General features: G+C 36.1%; 1 protein-coding gene across 5 annotated transcripts; it reads left to right on the top strand.

Moving 5' to 3' along the window:
• Positions 1–8,219: 8,219 nt before the first annotated feature.
• Positions 8,220–25,587, top strand: LOC114311330 (subtilisin-like protease SBT2.5). Of its 5 annotated transcripts, none has more exons than XM_082920655.1 (12): positions 8,220–8,364; positions 8,649–8,718; positions 8,913–9,137; positions 10,891–11,035; positions 11,167–11,561; positions 11,815–11,910; positions 11,998–12,070; positions 16,974–17,259; positions 22,128–22,387; positions 22,971–23,238; positions 23,665–23,946; positions 24,799–25,587. In XM_082920655.1, exons 3-12 carry the CDS (start codon positions 8,962–8,964, stop codon positions 25,203–25,205), a joined length of 2,388 nt encoding a protein of 795 aa, XP_082776781.1. In that variant the 5' UTR covers positions 8,220–8,364; positions 8,649–8,718; positions 8,913–8,961; the 3' UTR covers positions 25,206–25,587. The 5 variants fall into 5 exon arrangements, with proteins under 5 accessions (XP_082776781.1, XP_082776778.1, XP_082776782.1 ...); XM_082920652.1 differs by having other exon boundaries at positions 22,062–22,387; XM_082920656.1 differs by having other exon boundaries at positions 8,223–8,364; positions 8,937–9,137.
• Positions 25,588–26,831: the final 1,244 nt, after the last annotated feature.

Here is a 26,831-nt window from a genome sequence, read left to right as displayed (position 1 = left end):
GCCGATTTCGCCTCTGCCTCTGCCCCTGCTTGCCTAGTCACTTTCCTCAGCTCCAGCACCTTCCTATGGGTGATTTGATTTTTCTGGATGGCCTGACAAAGCAACAACCTCAATTTAGCCGAAGAAAAAGTTGAGTAGAAAAACAGAAATGCGACCGAAGTTACTTACCAGAATCATTGATTTGGTGGCTGACCGGATGGACTTCAGCTCGGTGGTTAACTGCTTGTGGTGATGCTCCATATCTTTAGGCAGACACACACTCTTGGCCAGGTTGATGGCCAACAGGTGGTCTTTCTCAGCAACAACCGAGTCTGTTTCCAGAATGTCTCGGTCGTTGAAAGATAGCTTCGGTGCCCAGCAACTGATGGTCCGGTCGGAAGACTCCGGTCGAGGGCTTGATGGTAAGCTCGGCTGAATGACAGGTTCTTCATCAACCAAAACTCGTTCGGGTTCAGCAGTGCGGGCACGTTTGGTTCGGCGGGAAGAGGATGGCTGTTGGGAAGGGAGGGCGACAACGGCAGGCTGCGATTGACTGGGAGGCGTTACTTCGGGCCTAGTCGTTTCGGTGAGAAGGGCCCTAACTCTGCTCCTTTTCGCCATCTCTTCTTCTGCTGTTAGAGGGACAAGTCTTATCTCGGGCAAAGTTGGGTCCGGCTCCGGTGCTTCCTCGAGAAGAAAATCGGTTACCTTTGCTTTGCGGCGACCGCTATACCGGTAGGTCGGCTCAAAATTTAGAAGCTTGGCCCAACCTCTTTCTTTAACCCGAAATGCGGCTCGCAAAACTCCGAGGTTGGGATAGCTATACAAGGAATGGAGATGGGCGAAATCTGCAAAGAAGAGAAGTGTTAGTTCGGCTAATAGACTAAACAACCGAGATAACACACAAAACAGAAGACCGAAGTAAAATTACCAGGCTCTCCCATTTTCCAATTTATAGGTCGGCCAGGAATTTGAGCTTGAAAATCCTCAAAATTCCCAGAGACCCAGAAGAAGTCATCATCATTAAGGTCTTTGTCCGGTGTGTGCTTAATTATCTTCTCTCGGCGGCGGCGAATCCTAAGGTAGTAGACCCACCCAGCATTCTTCGAGCCGATGGAATACTGATGGAATATTTCGGCAAGGCCAAGGTTTAAACCGGTTTGGTGGTTTAGGGCGGCTATGCCCATGATAATACGGTATGTATTGGTGGACAGCTGGGTGGGGCATAACCTAGTCTGCCTAAGGAACTCACAAATCAGTGGTTGGACGGGAAACCGCAGTCCGGTTTCTATTATGGATTGAAGGGTAAATGGGACGAAGCCTTCATTGTCCCAGGGAGTGGCATCTTTCTTGGCCAACACCAGTTGGACATCATCAGGAATCTGGTAATCTTGCCTAAATTCGGCCATGCCACCAGGGGTTTCGACTAAATATCTATACTTACCCATTTGTTGTGTAATTTATGAATAAATTATTTCGGTACAAAAATTAGTCTCAGTAGCTCGGTTGAGCACACGCAGGAATGCCTGGGCAACCTAAGTCTGCAAGGTAGAAAACAAAGGGGTTAAGCACAGATCGTTGGACCGCGCTACAAATTATAAGCAAGATATGCAAATCCTACTTCGGCTTAGGGGGCTGGTTCTACCTCGGTTTATCAAAAGGTTTGTTAGCTCGGTCTTGAGCAGACTAGACCGGTTTATCGTCTAGGGGCAGCTTTCTGAGTTCGGCCTAATGAACTAAAGAAAGCTGGTCTAGCCCCAAGGCCTAAATCAGTTGTGGAATGAATAAAGTTACTTCGGTTAAGCTTCTAGGGGCGGCTTTCTGAGTTCGGTTTAGGAACCAAGAAGACCGGCTTGGCCCCAAAAGCTTAGTTCGGTTGATAGCCGAAGTTCCTAGTTTCCTATATTCAAAATTTGGTGGTCTTATTTCGGCTAAAGTGAGTCAGGCTCTGGTAACCCATTGAAGCATTTAAGTTCTAGTTCGGTTCTTGCCTACAGAGATCTACCTGTGGGGGCAAACAGGATCCTAGTTCGGTTACTATGTGATTTTGGATCTAAGACTGGTTTTCTACATAATAGTTTATACATACATGGAGTTCTACTGGTTTCTTCGTAAAAGTACGAAAGCAAAACAGACAAATGGAGAAAAATGTTTGCAAAAAGCATACAAAACAGAAACGAATGGTAAAACAAACAAAAAATCGCAAGATGGTTAGATTTTCTTACCAGAGAAGAGAGAAAGAAGACTGGAGTCGGAAACGGTGGCAGCAAGAAAAGAACACAAGCTCAACACAAGCTCGAGTGTGGAAGAAGTAGAGATACAGAAAGAAGGTGAAAACAGTAGAGTAAATGATTCTAGAATCGAAAGGGCTGTTTTGTGTAAAAGGGAGAGAGAAAAAGGCGGCAAAAAGAAGCGGGAACAGTACAAAAATTCTGAAGGACGGCGTGACAGTTGGGCACAGCTTATCAGAGCTTGCCACGTGGCACTGGAATGGGAAGCGTTACAGTCGCTATGATTGAAGAGACGTTTTGACCGTACATAGTGATACCCGAGGTAAACTTAGCTCGGCTGGAAAGGCTAAAGGGTTTTTTAGCTCGGCTGAAAAAGCGTAACAAATTCTAGCTCGGCCAGAAGGCTGGTAATCCCAATCATGTTGCACAGATGAAATTAAGGGGCAATTGAGAGGGTAATTTTTGGGAAAAATTGGGCCGAGCTTCGAGTTGGGTTTTGAGGCCCAAAACGCAGAGGACTAGGTAAAAAGGCCGTACTGAATACTCCGGCCTAGAAGGCAAGGTTACTCCGGCCTTGGGGAGACAAAGTTACTTCGGCCCAAGGCGGTGGGTTTATTCCGGCTCAAGAAGAGATAGTTGCTTCGGCCCAAGGAGGAGTAAAGCTACTCCGGTCCAGAGGCAACTCGGAGTTAGGCCGGTCTCAGAGTTAGTCCGGTCGCAGTATGTTCTGGGAAGACCGGCTTCGAAATTAGTCCGGTCGTGACATACTCTGGTTAGGTCAGTCAGAACTTGCTATTTGGAAGTTTGATCTAAGCGCACCAAGGTTGAACAAGGGCAGCCGAAGTAATGAGTTAGAGGAGAAGACCGAGCTAAGGATAGTTCGGCCTTCTATGTGGCTCAGCATAGCCAGTGTTATTTCGGTCATGTGGTAGTTCGGCCATGGAGAAAACCATCCCACTTGGTTTAAGCAGTGGGGGAGGGTGTAAAAGGATAAGCATTATCCTTAGGAGAATGAATCCTAGGAGGACTCTGCATGGAGAAATACAAGTCCTACCAGGATTGTGCCACGGGAAACTTATAAAAGCCCACAAACACCACCCTGGAGGAGGTAATTGAACACAATCTTTTCTGAGAACATAGAGCTTTGTCTATTTGTCAAGTTTTCTGACTTAGGCATCGGAGAAGTTTCCGGCACACACCCGCCGGCTAGCTCACGTTTGTGTTTAACAGGTGATAAAGCGACGTCGTACGGAGGAGCGTGGATTGGGTCAACAGGATTATACGAGGAGAATTATTTCCTCCCCGTACAGAAATATACTCGTTTTATTTTGTTGTTAATATAATAATAACGGAATAATTATTTTTCAAAAGTTATTCAATTGTCCTAGCCAAGTGGTAAGTCACTAATGATGTCAACCTCAACGTGCTAATTCAGTAAGTGGAAAATGTTTGGTCCCCCTTTGACGATCCCCGCTTTAATTAAGTAGACAAAAAATATTTGAGATCTTTTAAGAATGAGCTCCACACTTTCAAATTGATTCTGACTTTTTATATATGTGTAGGGCTCACTATTGTATGTGTAGGATCCATATCATAAGTGATTTATATTTGTAGAGTCTTGTCGGGTCTTGTGGAAGTGGAGATCTCAATCATTACTCTTTAGTGGGCATAACTTGAGTTTTGAAACTTACGGAATTGTGACATTTTGGTAAGGTTTTGAGGTATAAGTCTTGATATTTTAGATTTCACATTTTTTTTCGAACTAATTCTTAGGGGTTTGGTACGGTGGTCCTAGGATGATTCTCCAAGTGTTGGACAACCTATATTTAGGATTTTTGTGTTGGGTCGAATCTTGTCAATTGCACTCTCTGATTGAAATAGTGTGTGTATTGTAGAGTTCGTGCACACACCCAAAGTTTGTCCCTCATCCTACTCCGATTAACCGACATTAGGTAGTTGATTCCGAAGTCGGCGGGAGACATATTTGATGAGTTTACTCGTTAATAAAAAAAATTTAAAAATAACTTTTGAGTTTTGGGAGTGTGCTTTTCTAGTTTTCAAATTTAACACTTGTTAGCCTCAATAAATTTCTTAGAGTCAGTTCATACATTACGTTTGCTCTGACTTTCAATGGGCCCTGCAAGTAGACAATTAGATTGATTTTTATTGAGATGTGTGAAAATTGATTCGAACATACAATTATAAAAAAAAAAAAAAGTCACTATTGATATGATTAATGAAGAAATGAGACTCACATTTTGTATTGGGAATAATAAAAAGGGAAATTTAGTTAAAATCTCTATTGGACTTTTGTTTGTTAAAAATGACAGTCTAATTTATTTTGCTTTACAAATTCCTTAAGGAGGAGACGTATAATTGAGTAAGGACAAAGTAAAATATTAATTTTTCCTTGGATAATATTATCAGAGTAATATATTACTGTGAATCAGAGTAATATGTTGCTGTTTATATCAATTTTGAAGATAATAATTATTTATTTATGTATTTATTTATTTATTTTTTAAGAATTTCATAGTCAACATGGACCTTATTTGATAGATCTTAATGAAAGGATTCTAAAAATACTAATTTTGTTAAAAACTGACATATAAATTGAAAGCTATATTATTTTAAAATTTAATACTTTCATCATAGTGGTATGTGTTGGATTTTTTAATTATTTTTTTTTTGTACTTATCGTTAATGCATTAAAGTTTTATTATGAGGGGATTTTGATCAAATTTCCCAAATAAGAGAAAAATACAAAATGTTTCGTTATCTAATTTTTAAAATCATATTTAGATTTTTTTTTAATTCATATACGTATATATTTTTATTTTGAGTGACTTTTAAGTATTTTGATTAATTTTTTATTTTTATTTTTTAAATGCATTTAAGCTAGATGTGCTCATAAAGTAAAATATTTGTAAAATTTAATAAATACAAAAAATGAATTGATTTATATATATATATATATATATATATTTGTATTTTGTAGTCTTTATTAAATATTTTAAAGACTTCTTCACATTTTTTTTTAATTTTTTGAGTACATCTAAATTAGATGTATATAAAAATTTAAAAAAAATGACCAAAATATTACAAAAAAATTAATAAAAAATGGCAAATTACACTTTAACCCCTTAATTATTACCCTTTTTTAGTATATACCACTTTAAACTAAAAATTAATACAAAACTTTCAAAACTTTTACAAAATGAAAAGGTACATTATATTAATTTTTAGTTTAAAAAAATAAAATAAAAAACTAGTTAAAAGGGGTAATGTATAATTTGTCTATAAAAAAATACAAATTGAAAAAATCAAAATATGATTTGAAAAATTAGATAATCAAATTAATTTGGTGATTGGCCGACGTGGTGCTTGAATTTTTTAATTATTTTTCTAAGGAGAATTATATGCAGGTGGGAGAAAAAAAAAATTATTAATATATAAGGGTGCAAATGTATCTGTTATATAGTGTAAATGAAAAATTGTAATAAAGGTAAATAAAAAATTATGAAATGTGTTTAATTTTTTTTCCCTTCCTTTCGCCTGCTTATAATTGGGGTATTTTTTTTAAGGTCCCTGATATTATGATTTTACATTATAAAGGACATCAAATATTTTCATGATGTCTAAGGTCCTTCAACATCAATCTAGAGAAAATTGATCCAGAGAAAATTGGTCCAGAGAAAATTCAAGTCAGAGAAAATTGGTCCAGAAAAAATTCAAATCAGAGAAAATTGGTCCAGAGAAAATTCAAGTCAGAGAAAATTGGTCCAGAGAAAATTCAAATCAGAGAAAATTGGTCCAGAGAAAATTCAAGTCAGAGAAAATTGGTCTAGAGAAATTTTGAAAATTTCTCCGGACTTCCCTAAACTTTCTAAATTTCTCTACTCTTTTTTTTTTAACATAGGAATTCTCCTACCTCAACTCACTTCCTTGCTTCTCAAAGGTGAGAGAAATGCAACTTCTCAAAAAAAAATTCCAGAGAAATTCTGGACTGCATAGAGAAATTCACTGAAAACCAGAGAAATTCTCATCTCCAATCCAGAGAAATTCACTTAACCCAGAGAAATTCTCCATTTCCAACCCAAACTAGAGAAATTCTTCCTCTCCAATCCAGAGAAATTTCCCTTCTCTCTAGAGAAAAATGAAATTTATCTGAACAAAAATTGTTTGTTTTTGTATAGGATCTTTTCTCTATGAAACCAGAGAAAATTCAAATCCTTTACCAGAAATACAAGACTTGAATTTTTGGATATATATGTATATAAAAGAAACATGAATATGGGTTTCTATTGGACACCTTCTTAGCTTTTAGGTTTTCTCTAATGGGTATTTTTGTTACCTGTCAACACAGGTGTGAAAACTATGAACTGCAAGTCGGCACAGAGAAAATTCATACGTCCAGAGAAAATTCACACATCTGGAAAAAATTCATAGTCCAGAGAAAAATCACACATCAAGAGAAAATTCACACATCAAGAGAAAAATCACACAATCCAAAGAAAATTCAATCTGATTTGCTTACATGCTCGGCCTGTGACGAGAGCAAGCATTACCTGAGCTGCTTGTGAAATAGCAACAACTCAAGTGCTGCACCTAACTGAATAAATGGCTGATCTGAACTTCAGTAAATTTACATAAGATTAAGATATCAAGGAATAAAACCAAACAATAGTTGTCGTAAAACCACCATGTACTAGATTATAGCAATTTGGGTTGTTCACCATACATGTCAATATTATCTTCTCGCTCTCTCTAATTCTGTTTCTGACAAATATTCCACTTCTGAATTGCCTTAACATTAGCGAACATCAGAGGCTTGAGTGAAAGGTGCAAGCAGGCACAGCGATAGAAGCAAGGAAACAACAAGACTGAAGTGAAACACTGCCATGGATCGCCCAATCTGTCTCGATCAATGAGTGTATATCATATAAATTAGCTTTATTTTCTCTATATATATATGCATGAATAAAATTGAAGGAGTTTCAGGGAAATGAGAGGATAGAGAATACCATGAGAGAAAAAGAGACTGGTAAATTGGCGGGGGATGAATGTTAGCTGCTCGGATCATCCACCAACTGGTATGTTTTCGTAAGAAACGGTGCCGGAACTGACCTTTGCCCCATCTCCCACCCAACAAATCAATCAATCGATCAATCTCTCACTAAACCCACAAAAAATAATCTATGAAATCAGAACAAATCTGAAAAAACAACATAATAATCTAGTGAAACAAGAAGAAATCTGGGGAAAACTCGAATTTCCCTAGTTTTGTTTTTGGGGATGTTCAAGTATTTGCTGTTTAGAAGGAACCACCAAAAAACAAGAGAGCAGTGAGGAATTCCTAACCCCAGCAATAGAACCCAGAAACGAATACTCGAGAGTGCGCCAAATCTGTGATAGAATGCTTCACTTTGTGTAGATATCTTATATCACACATTCCTATATTTCATTGTGAATTCGCAGAATCATAGTTGCAAAAGTGGCAGTATTTGAGTTGTCTGAAACTGTCGGGTCCTCAGTGTAGCCATCATATTGTCCAACAACAACCTCAAAATGAACTTGAGATTATGAAAAAGCAGGAGAGACTCGATGGCCACCACAGAGAGAGAGAGATGAAGCAGGTTCTGGAAAATTTTAGAAGCAGAGTGTTTATAATAATGGGGAAGAAAGAAAAAAGGTTGAGTTTAGGGATTTGGATGAGTGGAAGAGAGTAGCGAGATTTCGGCGGTGGTGGTGGTGGTGAGAGTGGTGTGAGATGGGTGAGTTTAGGAGTGGGAATGGGGTGAGGGACCTTAGACTACAAAAGAACAGATTGTGGACCTAATCTATTACTAAAAGTTGAATAGGGACCTTAGACTGATTTTCCCCTTATAATTTTCCTTTTTTTTAATTTTTTTTTAATTCTTGTTAACGTGACCGTACTATAACACCGAATAATTGTTGCTTGAGCGGGTAGTTGTTTTTATTTATTTTTTAGAATATTATTATAGGAGTATTATTTATTTATATATACTACCACTCTCCCTACCCACTCTCTCACTCTCACTCGCACTCTCTTTACTCTCTACTCGTACTTGCTTTATCCGCTGAGCTCCTGTCGATGATTTCTCTGCTCATCAATATTTTTTGTTTTTGTTTGGTATGATTTAATGGCTCATCAGAAAATAGTGTAATGTAGTTGGATTTCGATCCTAGCAATTTATTTGCTTTACAAGATTGTAGAGAGAAGCTTTTTTTTGGTGATTCCATTAAAAAAAAAAAAAAAAAACTGTGATTAAGATCTTTATCTTTTGTTCCTTTTCATTCAATCTGGTTTGATCTGATTTTCTTTTTATAAGCTGCAAATACGAGGTTTTTTTTTTTATTTTTTGTTTGATTCGTTTCTTGTGTAGTTGGCCTCATGTTTTATATATTATTATGCAGGTTAGTCAAATGGGGGAGAATGTGAATAAAAGAGTGAGCTTCGTACACTGGGTCTGTTGAAGTTGATTGGGTAATTTTCTTAATAACTACAATAATTTTATAGTTCTTCAATTTTCTGAAATATAAATCTATACATATATACTTCCCATTTATTGTTGAACATTTTTGTTTTTGTTTGGGGGTTATGTTTTATCTTTTTATTTTTTGAGGCCACAATAAGCTTTGTTTATTTATTTATTTATTTGTTTTACTGTCTCTATTCAGTGTTAAACATATACATATTTACAGTTTGTGGGGGAAACAGACAGCAAATATGAGGTCTTTGGAGTTTGGGTATAAAATTCTGGTGTTATTTAGCCTTTTGATTATGGGAAAAGCAGATATTTACATAGTAACTGTTGAAGGAGAGCCTGTAATAAGTTACAGAGGCGGTGTTGATGGTTTTGAAGCCACTGCTGTGGATTCTGATGAGAAGATTGATGTTACCAGGTACTCTTTTATCTTTTTTTTTGAGATCACATTTTATATGCTGGTGGGTTTGTGGCTGCTGAAATGTCTGGTTAAATATTAGTATTTATTTTATTTTTACTATTTTATGATTTTGATGCTTGAATTGACTTTTATTCTAAATTGGAATTGGTGTTGTCAACTTTCTGCTTCGGGCCTTCGATACGTGGTTGCTGTGCCTAAGCATGTGTAAATTATCCTTCAACGAATCGCAATTGTTTTCAGGTAGTAATACCTTAGATACTATCTTAATGTATCTTGCTCTTGTACGCTGTGTTTGGTTGGGAGATTTGGAAAGGGAAATGAAAAAAAGTAGGTGAAATGTTAATAAAATATACTTACGTTTTACCTAGTTTCGCACGCCTTTTCCCTTTCCAAATCTCTTCCCAAATTTTCTAACCAAACATAGGCGTAAAGCCCTTTTATGAAGTGGTTTGCCTAGAGTTTATTTCATGTTAGGGTCATATAGTCAACAAACTCAATACAAATTGTTGTCTTTGGATTTTCGTCTAAAATTAAATTATTACGAAATCCCTCCTGCTATAAACAAGATAAAAATACACAATACGTAGCACATCTAATTTAGTTTCAATTAGAAAAGTAAATTGAATGTTCCTATTTTCTACAAACAAATCACACCTGATATAAACAAGATGATTTTGTTGGGTGTTCATCTCATCATGCTTGATTTGATTTTTAACAACTAATGCTTTTTTCCCCTTCTTGCTTTGTTCTTGTTAATAAGAGAATATCTATTGGAATCAGTTTCCCTATTGTAGAACACTGTGTAATATTGGCATTGTGAGCAGTAAACCCTTAAGGAATATTACATTCTGAAATAAACTACTACCATTACTTATCAGATATTTGATGTTAGCTCTGTGCAACCACCAAATCTCCTAAGGTTATGGCCTAGGCAAGTACCATAGGGTTATGTGTGAGCAACTCTGAGTTCTAAGTCCTATGTTTCTCTCTTTGGGTAAATAATAATTCAACTGCCAAATAGTTTTGAATTTGCAGAATGAGGTCTCCAGACTGCTTAATTTTATGAAATTTTCCTTCTGTGGGGCATCGAAAAAGAATAGCTCCTAAAGCTGTAGTTTCTTCTCTTTAGTCATGATGCTTTCGCAAGTTCCAGAGACAGCATTAACTACAATTAGTCCTTGAAGCATGCCCTTAATGCAAGCTATGCATGTGGTATGTGGAAGTGTGTATGCTATAGACCAAAATAGTTGGGCGATGCTTTATTGGGTTGATCGGGGTCAAAAGCATAAGTGAAAGGCTTTTGTGATATTTTAACTACATCCAATATTGTTTTGGAGAAGTGGGTGTCATACGTACCACCACACTCTCAGTCTATACAATACAATTTGAGGGTTCATTCCTCATTTTGCAGGAAACAGGCAAAAAGGTTCTTCACTGATTGGTACTGTGTCTTTATTTTCATTTTTATGTTTTTTTTATTTGAATATTTATATGCTGTCCCCTTGTCCTCTCTTACCCTTTGGGGTCGCATCTGGGAACCCTGCGGGACCATTTTAGGGTACAAGTTGTGACATTTGGGACCTTGTTTTTACTCTTTTACCACTTCCTCTGTGAACTGGTGACATCCTATTCCTGCCACCTGTGGAAAGGGAACATGTTTTTTTTTGTTTTTGACAAGTACAAAAGAGACACATAGGCTTGTTGATGACTATTCTTACTTTCTTTCCCCTGTATTTTTGTCTCTTTTCAGTGAAACAGTGACATCTTACCGTCATCACCTAGAAAAGAAACATGATATGCTTCTGGGGATGCTGTTTGGTCGTGGGACCTACAAGAAACTCTACAGCTATCGACATCTTATTAACGGCTTTGCAATTCAGATTTCTCCTGAGCAGGTGCTGATTTGGACTGTTGATTCCATTTCCTTTGTTTAAGGAATTAAATTTGTTCGCAACAACTTCTGTGCTTATTGATGTTCAATCCTATTACATTTGCATTTTCTTAAACAAACTATGTATGTTGTTAGGCAGAAATTCTTAGACGAGCCCCCGGTGTGAAATCTGTGGAGAGAGATTGGAAGGTGAGGAGACTTACAACACATACGCCACAATTTTTGGGGCTTCCAACTGGAGTATGGCCAACAGGAGGTGGCTTTGAAAGGGCTGGAGAGGACATTGTAATAGGATTTGTGGACTCAGGGATTTATCCTCTCCATCCAAGCTTTGCAACCTACAATACTGAACCATATGGGCCTGTTCCAAAATACAGAGGAAAATGTGAAGTTGATCCTGATACCAAAAGGAACTTCTGTAACGGGAAGATTATTGGAGCCCAACATTTTGCTGAAGCTGCAATTGCAGCTGGAATTTTTAATCCTGCAATTGATTTTGCTTCTCCCCTGGATGGAGATGGACATGGAAGGTTAGAACCCTTAAAATTCTAAAATATTGTCTAGTGGGAATGCGGTGCTGCCAATTTTGTCTTCTTTTTATTATGAGTCCTTTTGGTTGACGGATGGCTTTATTTACTATTGTACTACTTGACACGAAGCAAACTATCATAATTTTTGGTGCTGCATTTTACGCAACTGGTAGTTAAGTTTTCTTTTCAACTATCGTTCTCTTTGTTTTACTGTATTCTGATCCATTTTTTCTTTGATAACATTGCTTAACAGTCATACAGCAGCTATTGCTGCTGGTAATAACGGGATTCCTGTTAGAGTGCATGGATATGAATTTGGGAAAGCGAGTGGAATGGCTCCCCGTGCCAGGTGAGGATAAAGATCTGATACTAACTTTTCGTTACCCTTTTCCCCAATGCTAGTTTGAATAGCAAATCCTTTTGTTCATGTGTTCAGAATTGCTGTGTACAAGGCACTATACAGGCTTTTTGGAGGGTATGTTGCTGATGTGGTTGCTGCTATTGAGCAGGTAAACGGATATGTGGATACTGAGTTAAGAAATAGGAGATGCTAATACTAATTTTGTTTCTGTTGTCCTCTGAAATTAAATGGGGTGTTTCTTTGCTGTATAGTCTATAAATGTTAGTTTATTGCTTCAAAAAATTATATTGCAACCAACACTCAGAAAATTGGATCTATTAACTTTAATGGGTGGCTCTGTTTGGTATTGTTTCCGAACTTCTTTATTTTCAAGTTCAATTTTTGTTTCTTGTGTTTTCAGATATGAAAACTATGACAAATCTGGAAACACTCATCATTTTCATAACTTTTTCATTTGTGCGAAAATAGTTTTAAAATATTCAGAAAAAAATTTACTCCTTAAAACTAGTGTTTTACAAATCTTTGCCCAAAATAAATTTTGAAACAATTTTCCCAATGAGTTTTCATTGTCAGTTTCCATTTTTTTCTTTGTTTATTTTGTGTGAACAAAAAAAAAAAAAAAAAAAAATGATACCAAATGTGCCTGCCCTTGTTCACTTTCATAGTTTTTGACTTATGGCCTCTCTCTCTCTCTCTCTCTCTCTCTCTCTCTCTCTCTCTTGTTTATTTTGTATTTTTTTTTTTTGGAGGGCATATGTAGAAGATCAAATTAAGAAGCACAGACACATATGCAGACACAAATATGGGACCTCCGTGAATTAAAAAACAAAGGGGGGAATTTAACATCCACAAACAATAAATATTAACAAAAACTAACACTAATTCAATATAAAAATGCCCCACTCTTAAGTTAACCCTTATCATTTGTCTTATTTACGGATGATGTTTTAATTTTTTAAATCTAAGCAACAATTAATAAACATTCAACATCTAACAAAAGTTTTAAAGAAGAGAGGAAAAAAACTAGTTGATGTGTCCTTAGCATGTCCCCTGAAAGCAAATTAATTAAGTAAAGGGACACACAATGTGGCGTGTCCCGTATGTGCATCCCAATGTGTGACTGCACATTTGTTTTGAAGTATTGGTGCTTCATAGAAATCAAATAAAGAAAGGCCAAGGCCCTAAACACCTTAAATTTGATAACTAATTTGTATATTTCTGAAATTTTCAAATCCTATCAAGAATTAACTTTGTCCATCTCTTTTTCGTTTTTCCTCCATTGAATTAGTTTTGTTTTTTGGCATAATAATACTGGCTCAAGAAGTTTTATTTTCTATCGCATTCAGGTCGATTGGGTTGTCGTGGTCCTCCCTTACCTTTTTGAGGGTTGGTGATGCGAACCTTTGTCTACTACTGCTTTTGAGTTGGAACCAAAGTCATCTCCACAACTTTAGTCATATTAGAAGTTGCAATAATAGGCAGTGGTGTAGCTAGAAATTTAATTCAACCGGGTCATTTGACTAGTTGTAGTTATTGTGAATGGGAGAATTAATTGCAATTAATAATGACAATTGTAGTTCTTATTCCCATTCTACTTCTTTATAAATGTACCCCAAAAATTGTATTCTAATGTGCATTAACAAATGTGTCATGTGCAATTTTGGACACTAATGACAAAGTTTTGGATTGTATTTATAATGAGGTGGAGTAAGAATAACATCTCTCTCTCTCTCTCTATCTCTCTCTTGTTCTTTTTTTTTATCCCTCTCATTTTGCTGGGTTCAATTTTGTAAAACCCCAAAAAATAATTTTTAATCTTAATTCCACTGGGTTAATTTGTAAAACGCTAAACATTTTGGATAAAATTTTACAGTTACTAAAAAATTTCAAAATTGAGTGGTGTCAATTAACACCACTAGTTATGTTGTGGCTCCGCCCATGTTTATAGGATGCTTGTTTAATTCCTAGTTTTGGTGCTCTGGTGAAAATCTTTTGTTATTTAATCAAATTTGAAAATATTAGGATGCCCTTTTACTTATCTTTTATCTTTTTTTGGATTCTTATCTTTTTCTTTTTTTGGATTCTTATCTTTTTCTTCATTCGGCTTTTGTTCTTTCATTGTGTTATATTCAATGTGTACTTTGGACTTTGTCAGGTGGCATAGAGGTTGGCCAAGGAGAAATTGTTTTGGGATTTGTTTCGGGTTATGTTGGGGAGTTTGGAGTTTAAATATCACTGGGTTGGTTGGGAGATTGTTTGTGCTCCAGTTTGGAGAATAGGTTTGGGTGGCTATTTTTAATAGAACACTCTTGGGTAAATGCTTGTGGATATTTTCATTTGAAAAAGGATAAGTATTGGACTTGGATAAATGTGGTCATGGCTAAATAAGGGAGTTACTGGGGGAGATTGGAACTTACAGGAAGTGACAATGTCTCATGGGGTAGGACTTTGGAAGGGTATTCATCAGGTTTGGGATGACTTCTCGAGATTTGTCAGTTTTAGGATGGGAAACAGATAGAGTAAATTTTTAGAAGGATAGCTGACCTAGTGTTTGAGACCTTGGAGAAAGATTTCCTTTCTATATTTCTTCTTGAGAGTAATAAAGCAACTTCAGTGGCAGTGGCTCATTATATAGAGACACAGGTATTGAGATTTTCTGGGACATCAGTGTGATGAATAATGTCCAGGATTTGGTTATTGAGCAGTTATCTAACCTTCTCAGCCCGCTGTATGGGTGTGGGGGTGTGGTAGATAAGAGAGGAAGGTTAGAGATGAATTTACTTTGGCCTCGTTTGGGAAGTTGGCTAGTAGGTTTTTTTAGTTTTTGGCTATTTTAGTAGGCTAAAATATTTGTGTTTGGGAAGAGGGTTAGATTTTTTTGTAGTTGGATGTGATGTTTGTGAGAGTAAAAGTGAAATGATTGTGGATTTGATGTGACATTTTGTCTTATTGGCTAATTTAGTCTATTTTGTCTTTTTGTGGATTTTAGCCTTCAAAAAAAAAAAAAAGGGGCAATTTTTGGCTTCCCAAACACTCCCATTGTAGTACTCTATGAAGCACCGACACGTTCCCAGGCTCTGCGTACGAGTGTCGAACACGTGTCGGACACGGACATGCGTTGGACACGCGGTAGACACGTGTCCGACACTCTCTCTAATGTGTCTCCTTTTTGTTTTTTTGAAATCTTCCAGTCGGACACGCCATGGACACGGCGGGACACTTTTCGGACACTCGTGAGGTGGTTTGAAGGAGTCCTAACTGTTTTCCTTGATCGACAGAGAAAGAGACAAAGGGATCGAGGGAGACAGAAAGAAAGAGAGATCGAGGGAGACAGAGAAAGAGAGAGAGAGATCGAGGGAGGAGAGAAGACAGAGAAAGAGAGAAAGAGATCGAGGGAGAGGAGAAGCTAACCTGTTTAGAAGCTAAGGAGAGGAGAAGCTAACTCGTGAGGTGGATCGAAGAAGCCCTAACTGAGGTATTCTTCTTCTTCTCCTTCTTCTCTTCGTCTTCTCTGTCTCCATCATCTCTGTTCTTCTTCTCCTCTTCATTTTCTTCCTCTCCTCCTCCCTTTCGTCTCTTCCTTTTCTGACTCTCCCTCTGCCTTTTTGACTTCACTTTCTCTTTCCTCTATCTTTTCTCTTTTATATTTTTTTTCTTCCCTTTTTCTTGATTTAACATTTCTCTCTTCCCCTCTTTCTTTTTTTTTTCTTTTTTCTTTATCCTTATTTTTATGTTAAACTTGAAATTCATAAAATAAATTATTTTTATTTAAAAAAACTCATTTTTTATTAATTTTTTTAAAAAATATATTTATTAATTTTATTATTATTTTGATTGTATAAGAATTAATGATTTTATTTATATTTTAGACATATAAAAATAAATAAAATTATATATATTAAACGTGTCCCCAGCGTGTCGTGTCCCCTATTTTTTGAAAAATTGCGTTTTCGCGTGTTCGTGTCGTGTCCGTGTCCGTGTCGTGTCCTGTGTCCGTGTCCGTGTCCGTGCAACATAGGTAGTACTACTTTGTTAGGAAATAGGAGGATTGGATTTCCTTGGAAAGACATTTGGTCTATTGAGGCGCTTTTTCAAAGTGGCATTTTTTTGTCTGCAATGCAGTCCATGTGACAATTAACAATTTGATCATGATTCAGATCCATGTAAATTGGTTGTGCATGTGTAAGTAGGATAGAGTCAATTTTGCCCTTGCTTATTCAATGTAGTGTGTCAAGGGAGTTGTGGGATTTTGTTTTGGCCTTATTTGGGGGTGGATTGGGTTTTCCACAGAGATTTTGTGTGTGTGTTGGGGGGGGGGGGGGGGGGTGCGGGGTTGTGGAGGGGAGGTGGGTTTTTGTTTGGGTGTTAGGGACAAAATTTATAAAGTTGTTTAAGGACACAATGGCAATCTATGAAGCACGAACACCTCTTCGGAGGTCGTGTACTAGTGTCCGACATGTGTCGTGGGACACATTGAAGACACACTAGGGACATGTTGGGGATGCCTTTTTCTGTATTTGTTTTTTTTTTCACCAAAATAGCATACTAAGGTTGATGAATTTGATGAGAATAAACATTTAACATAGAAGAAGAATTTTTTTTTTCTTTTTTTTTTCTTTCTTTCTAAAACTTTATATATATATATATATATAGTCAGATCTCAATTCTTAACCTAGATCATCTTTTGAATTTTGTGGATTCTCTTTGCCTTGTTTGAGTTATAGGCGTTTTTTTAATTTCAATATAGGTTATCATGGTTTAACCTTTTGTACATGGGGGACATCCCCTTCTTATGTATTTTTTAAAACAATTTACTTATCAAAAAAGAAAAAAGGAACAGCTCCTTTTTGTGTACACAATATGTTACAACCTTGACTTCTAGTCATGTTGCCAAAAGAACTCTCGGCTTGAGTGCTTGTTGGAGGCTACATTTGCTACACATGACTACTTCAGATTGTTTTTCTTTCTATTTGAAATTCTCGTAGTGATATCTTATTGCATTTTTTTTTTTCAAATTTTAAATTATGTTAATTGAAGAGAACTCTTGACAGGCTGTTTATGATGGTGTGGACATTCTCAATCTCTCGCTGGGACCAAACAGTCCTCCTGCAACTACAAAGACCACATTTTTAAATCCTTTTGATGCTGCACTTCTTTCAGCTGTGAAGGCTGGAGTGTTTGTTGCACAGGCTGCTGGAAATGGAGGTCCTTTTCCCAAAACCGTGGTGTCATACAGTCCATGGATAACATCTGTTGCTGCTGCAATTGACGACCGCAGATACAAAAACCATCTGACCCTGGGAAATGGGAAAATTTTGCCAGGAATTATGTTGTCACGTAAGTTTTATGCAAGTTGTTTATCTCTTAGTTGTAACTTGGTAGTGTATGGGAAGAAACATTACATGACGCTCAGAACACAATCACATTATTATCTGATATCCCAAACTGAAGTTTGATTTGGAAAACCATATTTTTATATGATCATCTTGGAAATATATTCACAAATAGATATATTATAATTTATACTTATAAAAAGAAAAATTCGTTTGTTTTACATACATTCATAGTAAGTTCTTACTCTACAAAGCAACACTATTATCATGAATTCATGATACTTTCATCTTTCAATCTGTTGTTCTCTCCTATTAATTGTTGATGGAAAGTAAATGATTACTTCCTTTTGAAAGTTTGAACGCTTAGTAAGTTTTGCGACCTAAACCTATGAAATATGATGCTAATGTCGCATTTGACGTGGTTTGTGTACCTTTATAGTTTTTTTCTTCTGGAAAAATGTTCAACCTTGGCTTCTTCTCATTTGGCCCAATTCTTAAATTTTTTTTATTTCTTCATAAACCTTAATGAAGGCTTCTTTGTTATCTATCCTTGATTGTTTTTCTTAGAGAAATGGAGCGATTGATAAAAGATTGTGGACTATCCATTCTTGAGGATCATTCTCTTGCAAAGTCTTTTCTTTTTTTGATAAGATTATTATAGCCCAAATGTACTCGTCTTTGATCCTCATAAGATGATTTGGAATGCAAGTGTGCCTCTTAAAGTACAATATTTGCTTGGTCCATGGCTCATAAGAAGCTTAATTCCAATGACATGATTTGGAAGATGAGTTGTAATTTTTATTTACATGCATGGTGGTGTGTTATGTGTAGGACAGATAAGGAAAGGATTGACAATTTGTTTACGCATTGCCGCATGGCTATGGCCTTACAGTACATGTTTCAGTTGGTACAGCCTTAGAGGTGGATTGGGTGGTACCATCTACTTGTGTTCATATGCTTTTGATTGATTGGAGAGAATTGCAAAAGGTTTTAAGGACAAGGTTGTAGAATTAGAAAGTTGATTTGACAAAATTTGTTGTATGCCTTCTTTCTGGGTTTCAATGACTTCTCCCTCTAAAGAATCCTTTTTATTTTTATTTTTATTAGAGCTATGTATGATTCGTAATTCTGGTTTTATTTATATTGTTTCTTCTTTCTTGGTGGACTTTTTGTCCCCCGTTTTACACTCTTGTATTTCTTCATTTTCTTTATAACTAAACTTTACAGTTTCCTATTATATAAGCAGACAACCACCCTTAATATTATGGCCGCTTTCCTTCTTTATTTATTTTTTTTAAATTTTGGGTTTTGGCGGTTGGGACCCTCCTCTACCAGCCCTTTCAAGTTTTCCTTCTTAATACTGATGTGTTTTTTTTGGTTATTGAAGTTTGAATAATGTGGCGAACAATTTTTTAGGAAAAATTATTAGGTGCAGATAGGGTACCATGGCAATGGCAGGTGGTACCTTCCACCAATCAAAAAAAATTATGCTCCCATGTTGTCTCTTAAAGTAATATAAATATGATGAATCCCACTATCTTAAATAATCACAATGAAGAAAGATACCACGTGGCAAACACCCTCAAGGGTGTGCAATAATTGCTCCTGCTCAGCTTTGGAAGTTTTATGCTTGAGGGTTTCTGGCCTACGTCACAAGAGGAATAAGAGTGCAAATGCAGACAAATTGTTGAGGTTTAAGTTTATAGCATCGTGACATACTTGTTTAATTAATTTTTTAAAAATTGAAATGTCATTATGTATAATTTGGAGCTAAAATGTGTGTGAATGAAGTAGTTGCTGATGTTTGATAAACTTGATACAATCTGGTGCCATGTTTGACTCCTAATGTGAGCAAGAATGATTTAGAATGACTTTAGAAAACTTAGAATAATGCTACCTGCAATTGATGTGATGATGGGTTTAGGGGTCGGAACGCTTCTAAGTTGTGAGTTCTGGGTGCTAAAATTGAGTTGATAATATCGTCATTGTTATGGGTTTTTTAGTTTTTTATTTATTTATTCTCATTTCATTAACTGTCCAACAACACAGAGCTTAGGACTAATAGTCTAGGGATTCGTTTTCCCCTCTAATCCTATTCTGCCAAACAAATATGACCAACGGTCTTGGGGATTGTTAAGGGGTTAATTTTGCTAAATTTATAAAAGAATAGGTTGCTGAATATTCTTAGCAGCCATTAATTTTAGGTTTAAGGTGTTTAATTGACGGCCAAGAGGTAGGGGAAGTAGTTGGGTTGACTTGGGCCTACTTGGGTGGTGTTTTAGGGCTGAAAGAGGGAAATTTCTAGGCTTGTGATCATAAACCCTAGAACAATACTTTTGCTAGGTTGTAGATTGAATAAATTATCACAAACACAATATCAACTCTTAAGTGAATATAGATATTTATAAGTACTAGGGTTTTCTTAATTCTAAAGATTAGGAAACTAAGAACTACAATCACTCTAGACCTTACGAAGAGAACATACAATGAGCAACTAACGTAACTTGACCCATAGGAAGACACATGGACCTATATGACTATCCAAAAGCTTCTAAATACACCTATAAAATCTCTCTCAGCACCCACCTCTTTACCTATAAAAAAAACTTCAAAATTTCATTTGTCTCTCCACACCCCTTTAAATCTCAAAATTCCCTCTTCTTCAACCACACCATCTCTGCATACGCCCAACCACCCACCACTTCTTCCCTTATTCCTTCACCCACCCCTTCCCTTACCTTCCCTTCCCTTCCCTCCCCACCACCCCCAACCCCTCCACTCCTATCCCCATCCCCATACAGCCACCCTTCTCTCATTTCCCTGCCACCCCACAACCCTTTTTCTCTCCACCTTATTATCCCCCAGCCCCTCCTCTTTCCTCCCCTCTCCCTCCGCTACCCCGTCTCCCCTCCCTCCCACCATTGCAACTCCTCCTTTCCCTGCCCTTCCCTTCCCTTTCCTTTCTTTCCCTATGACTGGTTTAGGGTTTTGAAGTTAAAGAAGTCAGCAATGGCTAGGGTGACATTGGAGAAGTTACTAGGGTGTTAAAGGAGGTCATGATAGAGGATAGGGAGAGCGACATTGTCAAGGAGTGAGGAGGTGGTGGTTATAGGATTGGGGAGGGAGGATAGGGGCTAGGTTTGAGGGGTGACTAGACGAGGGCATGTTGGTGGGTTTTGCAGGGAGGGGTGGTTGGTGTTTGGGGCTAGGAAGGGGAAGGAAGTGGCTGTCACAATTGAGGGGGACGGGGGGAGGTGGTGGCGGGTGTTTTTGTCCTTAATGGTAATTGTGCTTAAATGTAAAATTATAATAAAGGATTTAATTTGTGGTGGGCATGGAGAGAACTTTATGTATGTATTTAGAAGCTCCCCAACTGTTCATGTCCAACAAACTTGAAATTACCTGTTAACTTGGACTATGAAAAGACCTAATCTATGAGGAATTATCCTGTCTTCCAGGAATTCTAACTAGGTTGTGTGCCCTTCCAATTCTATTGGTTGCTTTATGTAATACATAGGAGAAAAAATAGGAAATAGTGGGTATGTAACCAATAGAATTGCAAGGTCATACTATGTAAGATATGAGGTGGACCTATATGATAAATTTTCCTAATATAGATTAAACCAGCCTTAACCAACTTTTAGCAACATAAAATAAAATAAAAAAAAACAACGCCCAATTAGTACACATTAATGTATGTTTGGGAAAAATTGGGTACACACCTAACCTTTGGCATACTGCACAAAGTGAAAAATTGTGTGCTTAGCAACATAAAATAAGACTCCAATTAAATAAAAATTTACATCACATTCGAAAGGTTGGTGTGAAATTCTAATTCGCTCTACCAAGAATATGATTTTTTAAATTTAGAGATATTCATGAATTTGATTTTCCAAACTTTGAGAGTTAGGTGGGCTTCCACCCTCCATCTACAACGTCAAAAAAGTGAATTACACAACAAATGATACATATAAGATAGTGTTAAATACAAATATATGAGAAGTGACCAATGGAAAGTATTGGACACATCCCACACCCTTGTGATTAGCACCTATGGCCCTTGTGTTCTTCCTCTCTTCTGTCTCGCTCTGGTTCTACATGACTATTTTTTTTATAGTGATTTCTCATAATTTGATGTACTTTGAGAAAATTGGCCTTGCAAGATGAGGAATTTAAAGGTGCTATAAGATGTTTAAGAAGCCCAAAGCAAAAGATTGTGAACCAAATGAATTTCAAGTAATTATGGTGATTATGTATGTCATTGACGGATATAGTGTTGTGATAAAATTTTCTAGGCTTCTAAGATTTAATTTTGAACATCTGATTAAGGAACTATCATGCTTGTAAATATATTCTCATGATTTAGCCTGTTAAGTTCTACTAATTTGAATTAATTTGGGATATGTTTGTCTGAGGGTGAGATATTGAATTTGGCATGAATGTTCCAGGTTTACTACATACACTTTATGTTTTATGGGGTCATTTTGTTATGAAAAATTGATGTAATGTGTGAATTGCAGGGGAGCATTTTTTTCATTACATGAAAATACTGTTCTATATTTTATTTGTCTGTGACTTGTATGTCTATTAGTTTAACTGGAGTGTGAGCAAAAATATTATCACTTGCCGCAGCAGTTATGGAATTATGGTACTATTAGATATTTGTTCAATTTGAGTTTACTGTTTTACATGATTGAGCACTTAGTTCTTTAGTATCTGCCTGATTATTTAATGCAATTATCTTTTAGTTTCTGTCATTTCACTCAGCCTTATTGAAGCTGAAGCATGTCTCATGGCTTAATGCAGCTGCTACGCATGCAAATCAAACATTCACTATGGTTGCAGCTAATGATGTTTTGCTGGATTCTTCAGTTATGAAGTACAGCCCTGCAGACTGCCAGAGGCCAGAAGTTTTAAACAAAAATTTGGTGGAAGGAAACATTCTTCTTTGTGGCTATTCCTTTAATTTTGTTGTTGGTACTTCATCAATCAAAAAGGTCACAGAAACAGCCAAGAGCCTCGGTGCAATTGGCTTTGTTCTTGCTGTAGAAAACATTTCTCCAGGAACAAAATTTGATCCTGTTCCGGTTGGAATTCCTGGGATTCTGATCACAGATGTTAGCAAATCAATGGTAAATATTATGACTTTCCCCTTCAGTATATGATTTCTGGAAGTTGAGGGTGAGGCACAGTTCTCAACTTGTGGTTAATTTTATTTTTCATAATTTTTTTTTTCTTCCTGAAATTGGATTCCATTGGCCAATACTGTTGCTATTAAGCAACAATTTGTGTTGTGGCACAATTTTTTGGTGATCTGAAAATTGATTTCTCTTGTGTGTGCCATAAAAAAACATTATTCCTGTTGTGATTATATGGAATTAATTCCTGTGTAGCTCTTGTATGTATTAAAAGTGGATTGGATTAAACAGGACACTTAAAAGAAACAAGAGAAGTGCTTTTTAAAGTATCCTGCCTCCTTGTCCCCAAAACTCAATTTTGCTGTGTCTGATCTGCATGTTAGCTTGAATGTCCATCATAATCACCACGTATAATTAGTTTAGGTTGGTGATTGAATTTGGTACATGCAAGAAATTGTTTGGTTTCTGGAGTTCTTTCATTCATTCATTTCTTTCATTCATTTATTTTCCATTTGCCTATAGCTCATACTCATGGTTATTCCTTTGGGATTTGCTGCTTGGGATTCCATAATTTTAGGAGCTTATTGATTACTACAACATCTCCACATCAAGGGATTGGACTGGACGTGTAAAAAGCTTCAAAGCAACAGGAAGCATTGGAAATGGGCTGATGCCCATATTCCACAAATCAGCACCACAAGTAGCATTGTTCTCTTCCCGAGGGCCCAACATAAAAGATTACAGTTTTCAGGATGCGGATATCCTCAAACCAGATATTCTAGCTCCTGGTTCTCTAATTTGGGCTGCCTGGTCTCCAAATGGAACAGACGAGCCTAATTACATTGGTAAAGAATTAACAGCTCCCTTCAAGCTCTCCTGCTTTATTCTTTAGATGTTCCAATGAAGATTAAAATTCTGCACTGGAATTTTTTAATTTTTTTTTTTTTTGAATCTAGAAGTGGAATTAAGCTGTATTATTTTGTCCCTTGAATAAAAATGTCAATATATAATTAAGGTACTGAACTCTTAGTTTAATTTAAACCACTTTGGAGGGAAACAAATATATTGATTTATTTTGGTTGAAGTTGTATGCTTTCCTTTAAGTTGGTAGGAGTATCAAATTTAAAGATTTATTACTTACCCCAACATAAAAAAATAAAATAAAAATGAAAAGACTTATTGTACTTCTGTTAATGGGAGCAGGTGTATAGTAACTTAGTAAGCAATTTTAAGATTTTTTTTTTTCCTTCATTGTTTTTTGCATGAAGCAGGAGAAGGATTTGCGATGGTATCTGGAACTAGCATGGCTGCACCTCATATAGCAGGAATAGCTGCTCTTCTAAAGCAGAAGCATCCTCATTGGAGTCCTGCTGCCATCAAATCAGCATTGATGACGACAACAACAATACTGGACAGAGCAGAGAGACCCATTCAAGCTCAACAGTATTCCAGGTCTGAAACTATGACACTGGTCACAGCAACACCTTTTGATTATGGGAGTGGCCATGTCAATCCCAGAGCTGCACTAAATCCTGGACTCATATTTGATGCAGGTTCTCTCTCTCTCTCTCTCTCTCTCTCTATGTGTGTGTGTCTTGGTTTAGGCCATCTTTGATGATATGAAAAATGGTCCAGTAAGCTTTACGTATGGATTGAATGGACTTGGGAATTTGAAGAGAATTTAAATTTGGGGAAATTACAATTCAGCCTACCTTTCAAAAAATAATTACAGCTACATGAAAAAGTTTATGTTTTTAATTATTAATATTTATGAAGTTTACAACTGATTTGACATTTCCCCTTTAAATTTTTACTAAGTTGAGTTTGAACTAGTGCATTTGACAACACTTGGTCATTCGATTACTGCTTTTCTATTTTTTATTTATTGATGTTCACTTTGGGTAGGGTTAATTATTATAAAAAGCCAATTTTGAGATTTGTTGAAGTATCGGTGGCTTGGCCTGCCAATGTTACATATCATTGTCACCCTTGATTTGTCAGAAATCTCATGGCAGGTTGCTGGAATTTGCCCCTTTATTTCTCTCTTTTTTAATTTAAATTATTGATTTGGAGATGGAAATGGAGCACAGGATATAGAGACCTGATGGACAAAAGAAGTATGGGACACTAGAAATATAGCCTTAGGAATTGCTATATAACTTTTTTTAAGAAAATAACATAACGAGAATCTGATGTCACAAGCGAGAGTACTAGGAAAATATGTAGGAAAAATGAACTTTTTGACATTCAAACTGGGTATTGGTATCTTGTTTTTCTGAAAATTTGAGAATGTTTAGTATACTGGTGCATTGGATTTGGATGATTCTACAGCTATATCGGGAACGATCATGAGAGGGTAATTTCAAATCAATTAAGTTTCCCTTTCTTGTTAATCTGTTTTGTAGGTTATGAGGATTATCTGGGGTTCTTGTGCACTGTACCTGGAATTGATGCCCATGAGATAAAAAATTACACAAATTCACCTTGCAACTACACTCTGGGCCACCCATCTAACCTGAATACCCCCTCAATCACAATTTCCCATCTTGTGGGGACTGAAACTGTAACACGCACAGTAACAAATGTTGCTGAGGAAGAAACCTATGTCATCACAGCAAGAATGGCACCGGCAGTTGCCATTGAAACCAACCCTCCAGCAATGACTCTGAGATCTGGTGACACGAGGAAATTCACTGTGACTCTCACAGTCCGATCAATAACAGGAACCTACAGTTTTGGAGAGGTTTTTATGAAAGGAAGCAGAGGGCACAAAGTGAGAATCCCTGTAGTGGCTATGGGTTACAACCGGTAACTTCTGTTTGTTCTCTTGATAGAGTCTTACGATTTGTGATATTCTTTGTAATACGTGGGAATAAGAAACATAATATGTCTAGATGTAATGGTCTAATATTGGTCTAGTATATATAAAGGTGACTTAGGATATAGGTAGAGGTGAATTAGTAAGATGTTCTGTAATATGGTGGAATGCCTTTGTATTCCCTCTTCACTTAGGCATAAAGAGCCATAAAGAGCCTTTGGTTATAGGGTATTAGATGTTGGGTGAGAATAAACTTAGGTGGGGGATTTTATGTAACGTTACTATTGTATTCTTGACTCTCCTTACTAGCGTGTGTGACCATTAAAGTAGTAAATTATTCATAAAAAATAATAATTATGACACTCATTTTTTATTATTTTATTTCTCATTAATAAAATTTTATTTGTAAATCTAAATATATAATTATAAAAAAAGGAAATTAATGAACAAAGAGCAATGTTACAATTATTAGTAAAAGTACATGTGTCCAAGCATTATTGGGTGATTAAGGCCTCGTTTGGGAACATGTTAATTTAGTAATTTTTTGACTATTTGGCTAAAATATGAGCTAAAAAAAACTAGTATGTTTGGGATAACTTTTTAGCTTTTTACGAAAAGATGTGCAAAAAGTAGAGAGAAAAGAGAATATTTGACTTTTTGGTATGGGTTGTTGGCTTTTTGGCTAATTTAGTAACTTTGTGACTTTTTGGCTAAAAAGAAGGATTCCCAAACGAGGCCTAAGTATTATTATTTTTTTTTGGCATCCAATTATATTTAACCTCTTGTACTTTTCATAATAGTGTTAGTATTTATAGAATTATTCATAAATAAATAGTTTAACTTCTTTTTATTGTGTCTTCAACCTTGGTTGTCTCACTATCCTTCCTTAAGTTTCTGATAACTGGAACAATCCTTGATCTGGATGAGCTTTTCCTTTTCAGCAGAGTTCTTCGATTGAAGTCTCAAAATTTTATTCAATTCACAAAAATTATCATTTTTTTTTATCGATACGGACTTAAACCTCTATTTGGAATTAACATCATCAACAATCACGTAAATACGTTAAAACATGTGCATAATCAACGTATAACGTATGCATTCAATATATTATTAAAAGTAATATTTTTTTCATATTTAGGTGGCACATTGTAAGGGTTTATTTTTTTCTAAGAGAGTCACGTCAATATGTATTTTTTAAATTATATATAGCGTTTTATATAAATTCAAACCTAATTTAAATTAGGAGTACTTACGTGTAGGTTCTAATAACTTGACTTATTGTCTAATAGGTTCTATGAGAAAATTGTCATAAAAAAATGTCATTAATTATAAGTTTTAGCGACAATTTATAAAATCATGATAAAAAAGTCACTAATTGTTAATTTTTAGCGACATACATAAAAAATTGTCACAAAAAAATTATTTTTACCGACAATTTTACCAAGACTTATTTTCAATAGGACTTGATGTGAATTAAGTCCAACTATTAGGACCTATTGGTAGTTTACCCTTTAAATTATATTAACTTTACTTATTTTATATGGATTCTATTTGACAAATATTTTTTCTCATATATTTTTTCTGATAAATTGAAATAATCCATAAATCCAATACTAATTT

Source organism: Camellia sinensis, chromosome 3 (assembly GCF_055761805.1).
Source record: "Camellia sinensis isolate YWXY chromosome 3, ASM5576180v1, whole genome shotgun sequence".
Classification (NCBI taxonomy): domain Eukaryota; kingdom Viridiplantae; phylum Streptophyta; class Magnoliopsida; order Ericales; family Theaceae; genus Camellia; species Camellia sinensis.
This window is presented reverse-complemented; position numbering and strand designations above follow the sequence as displayed.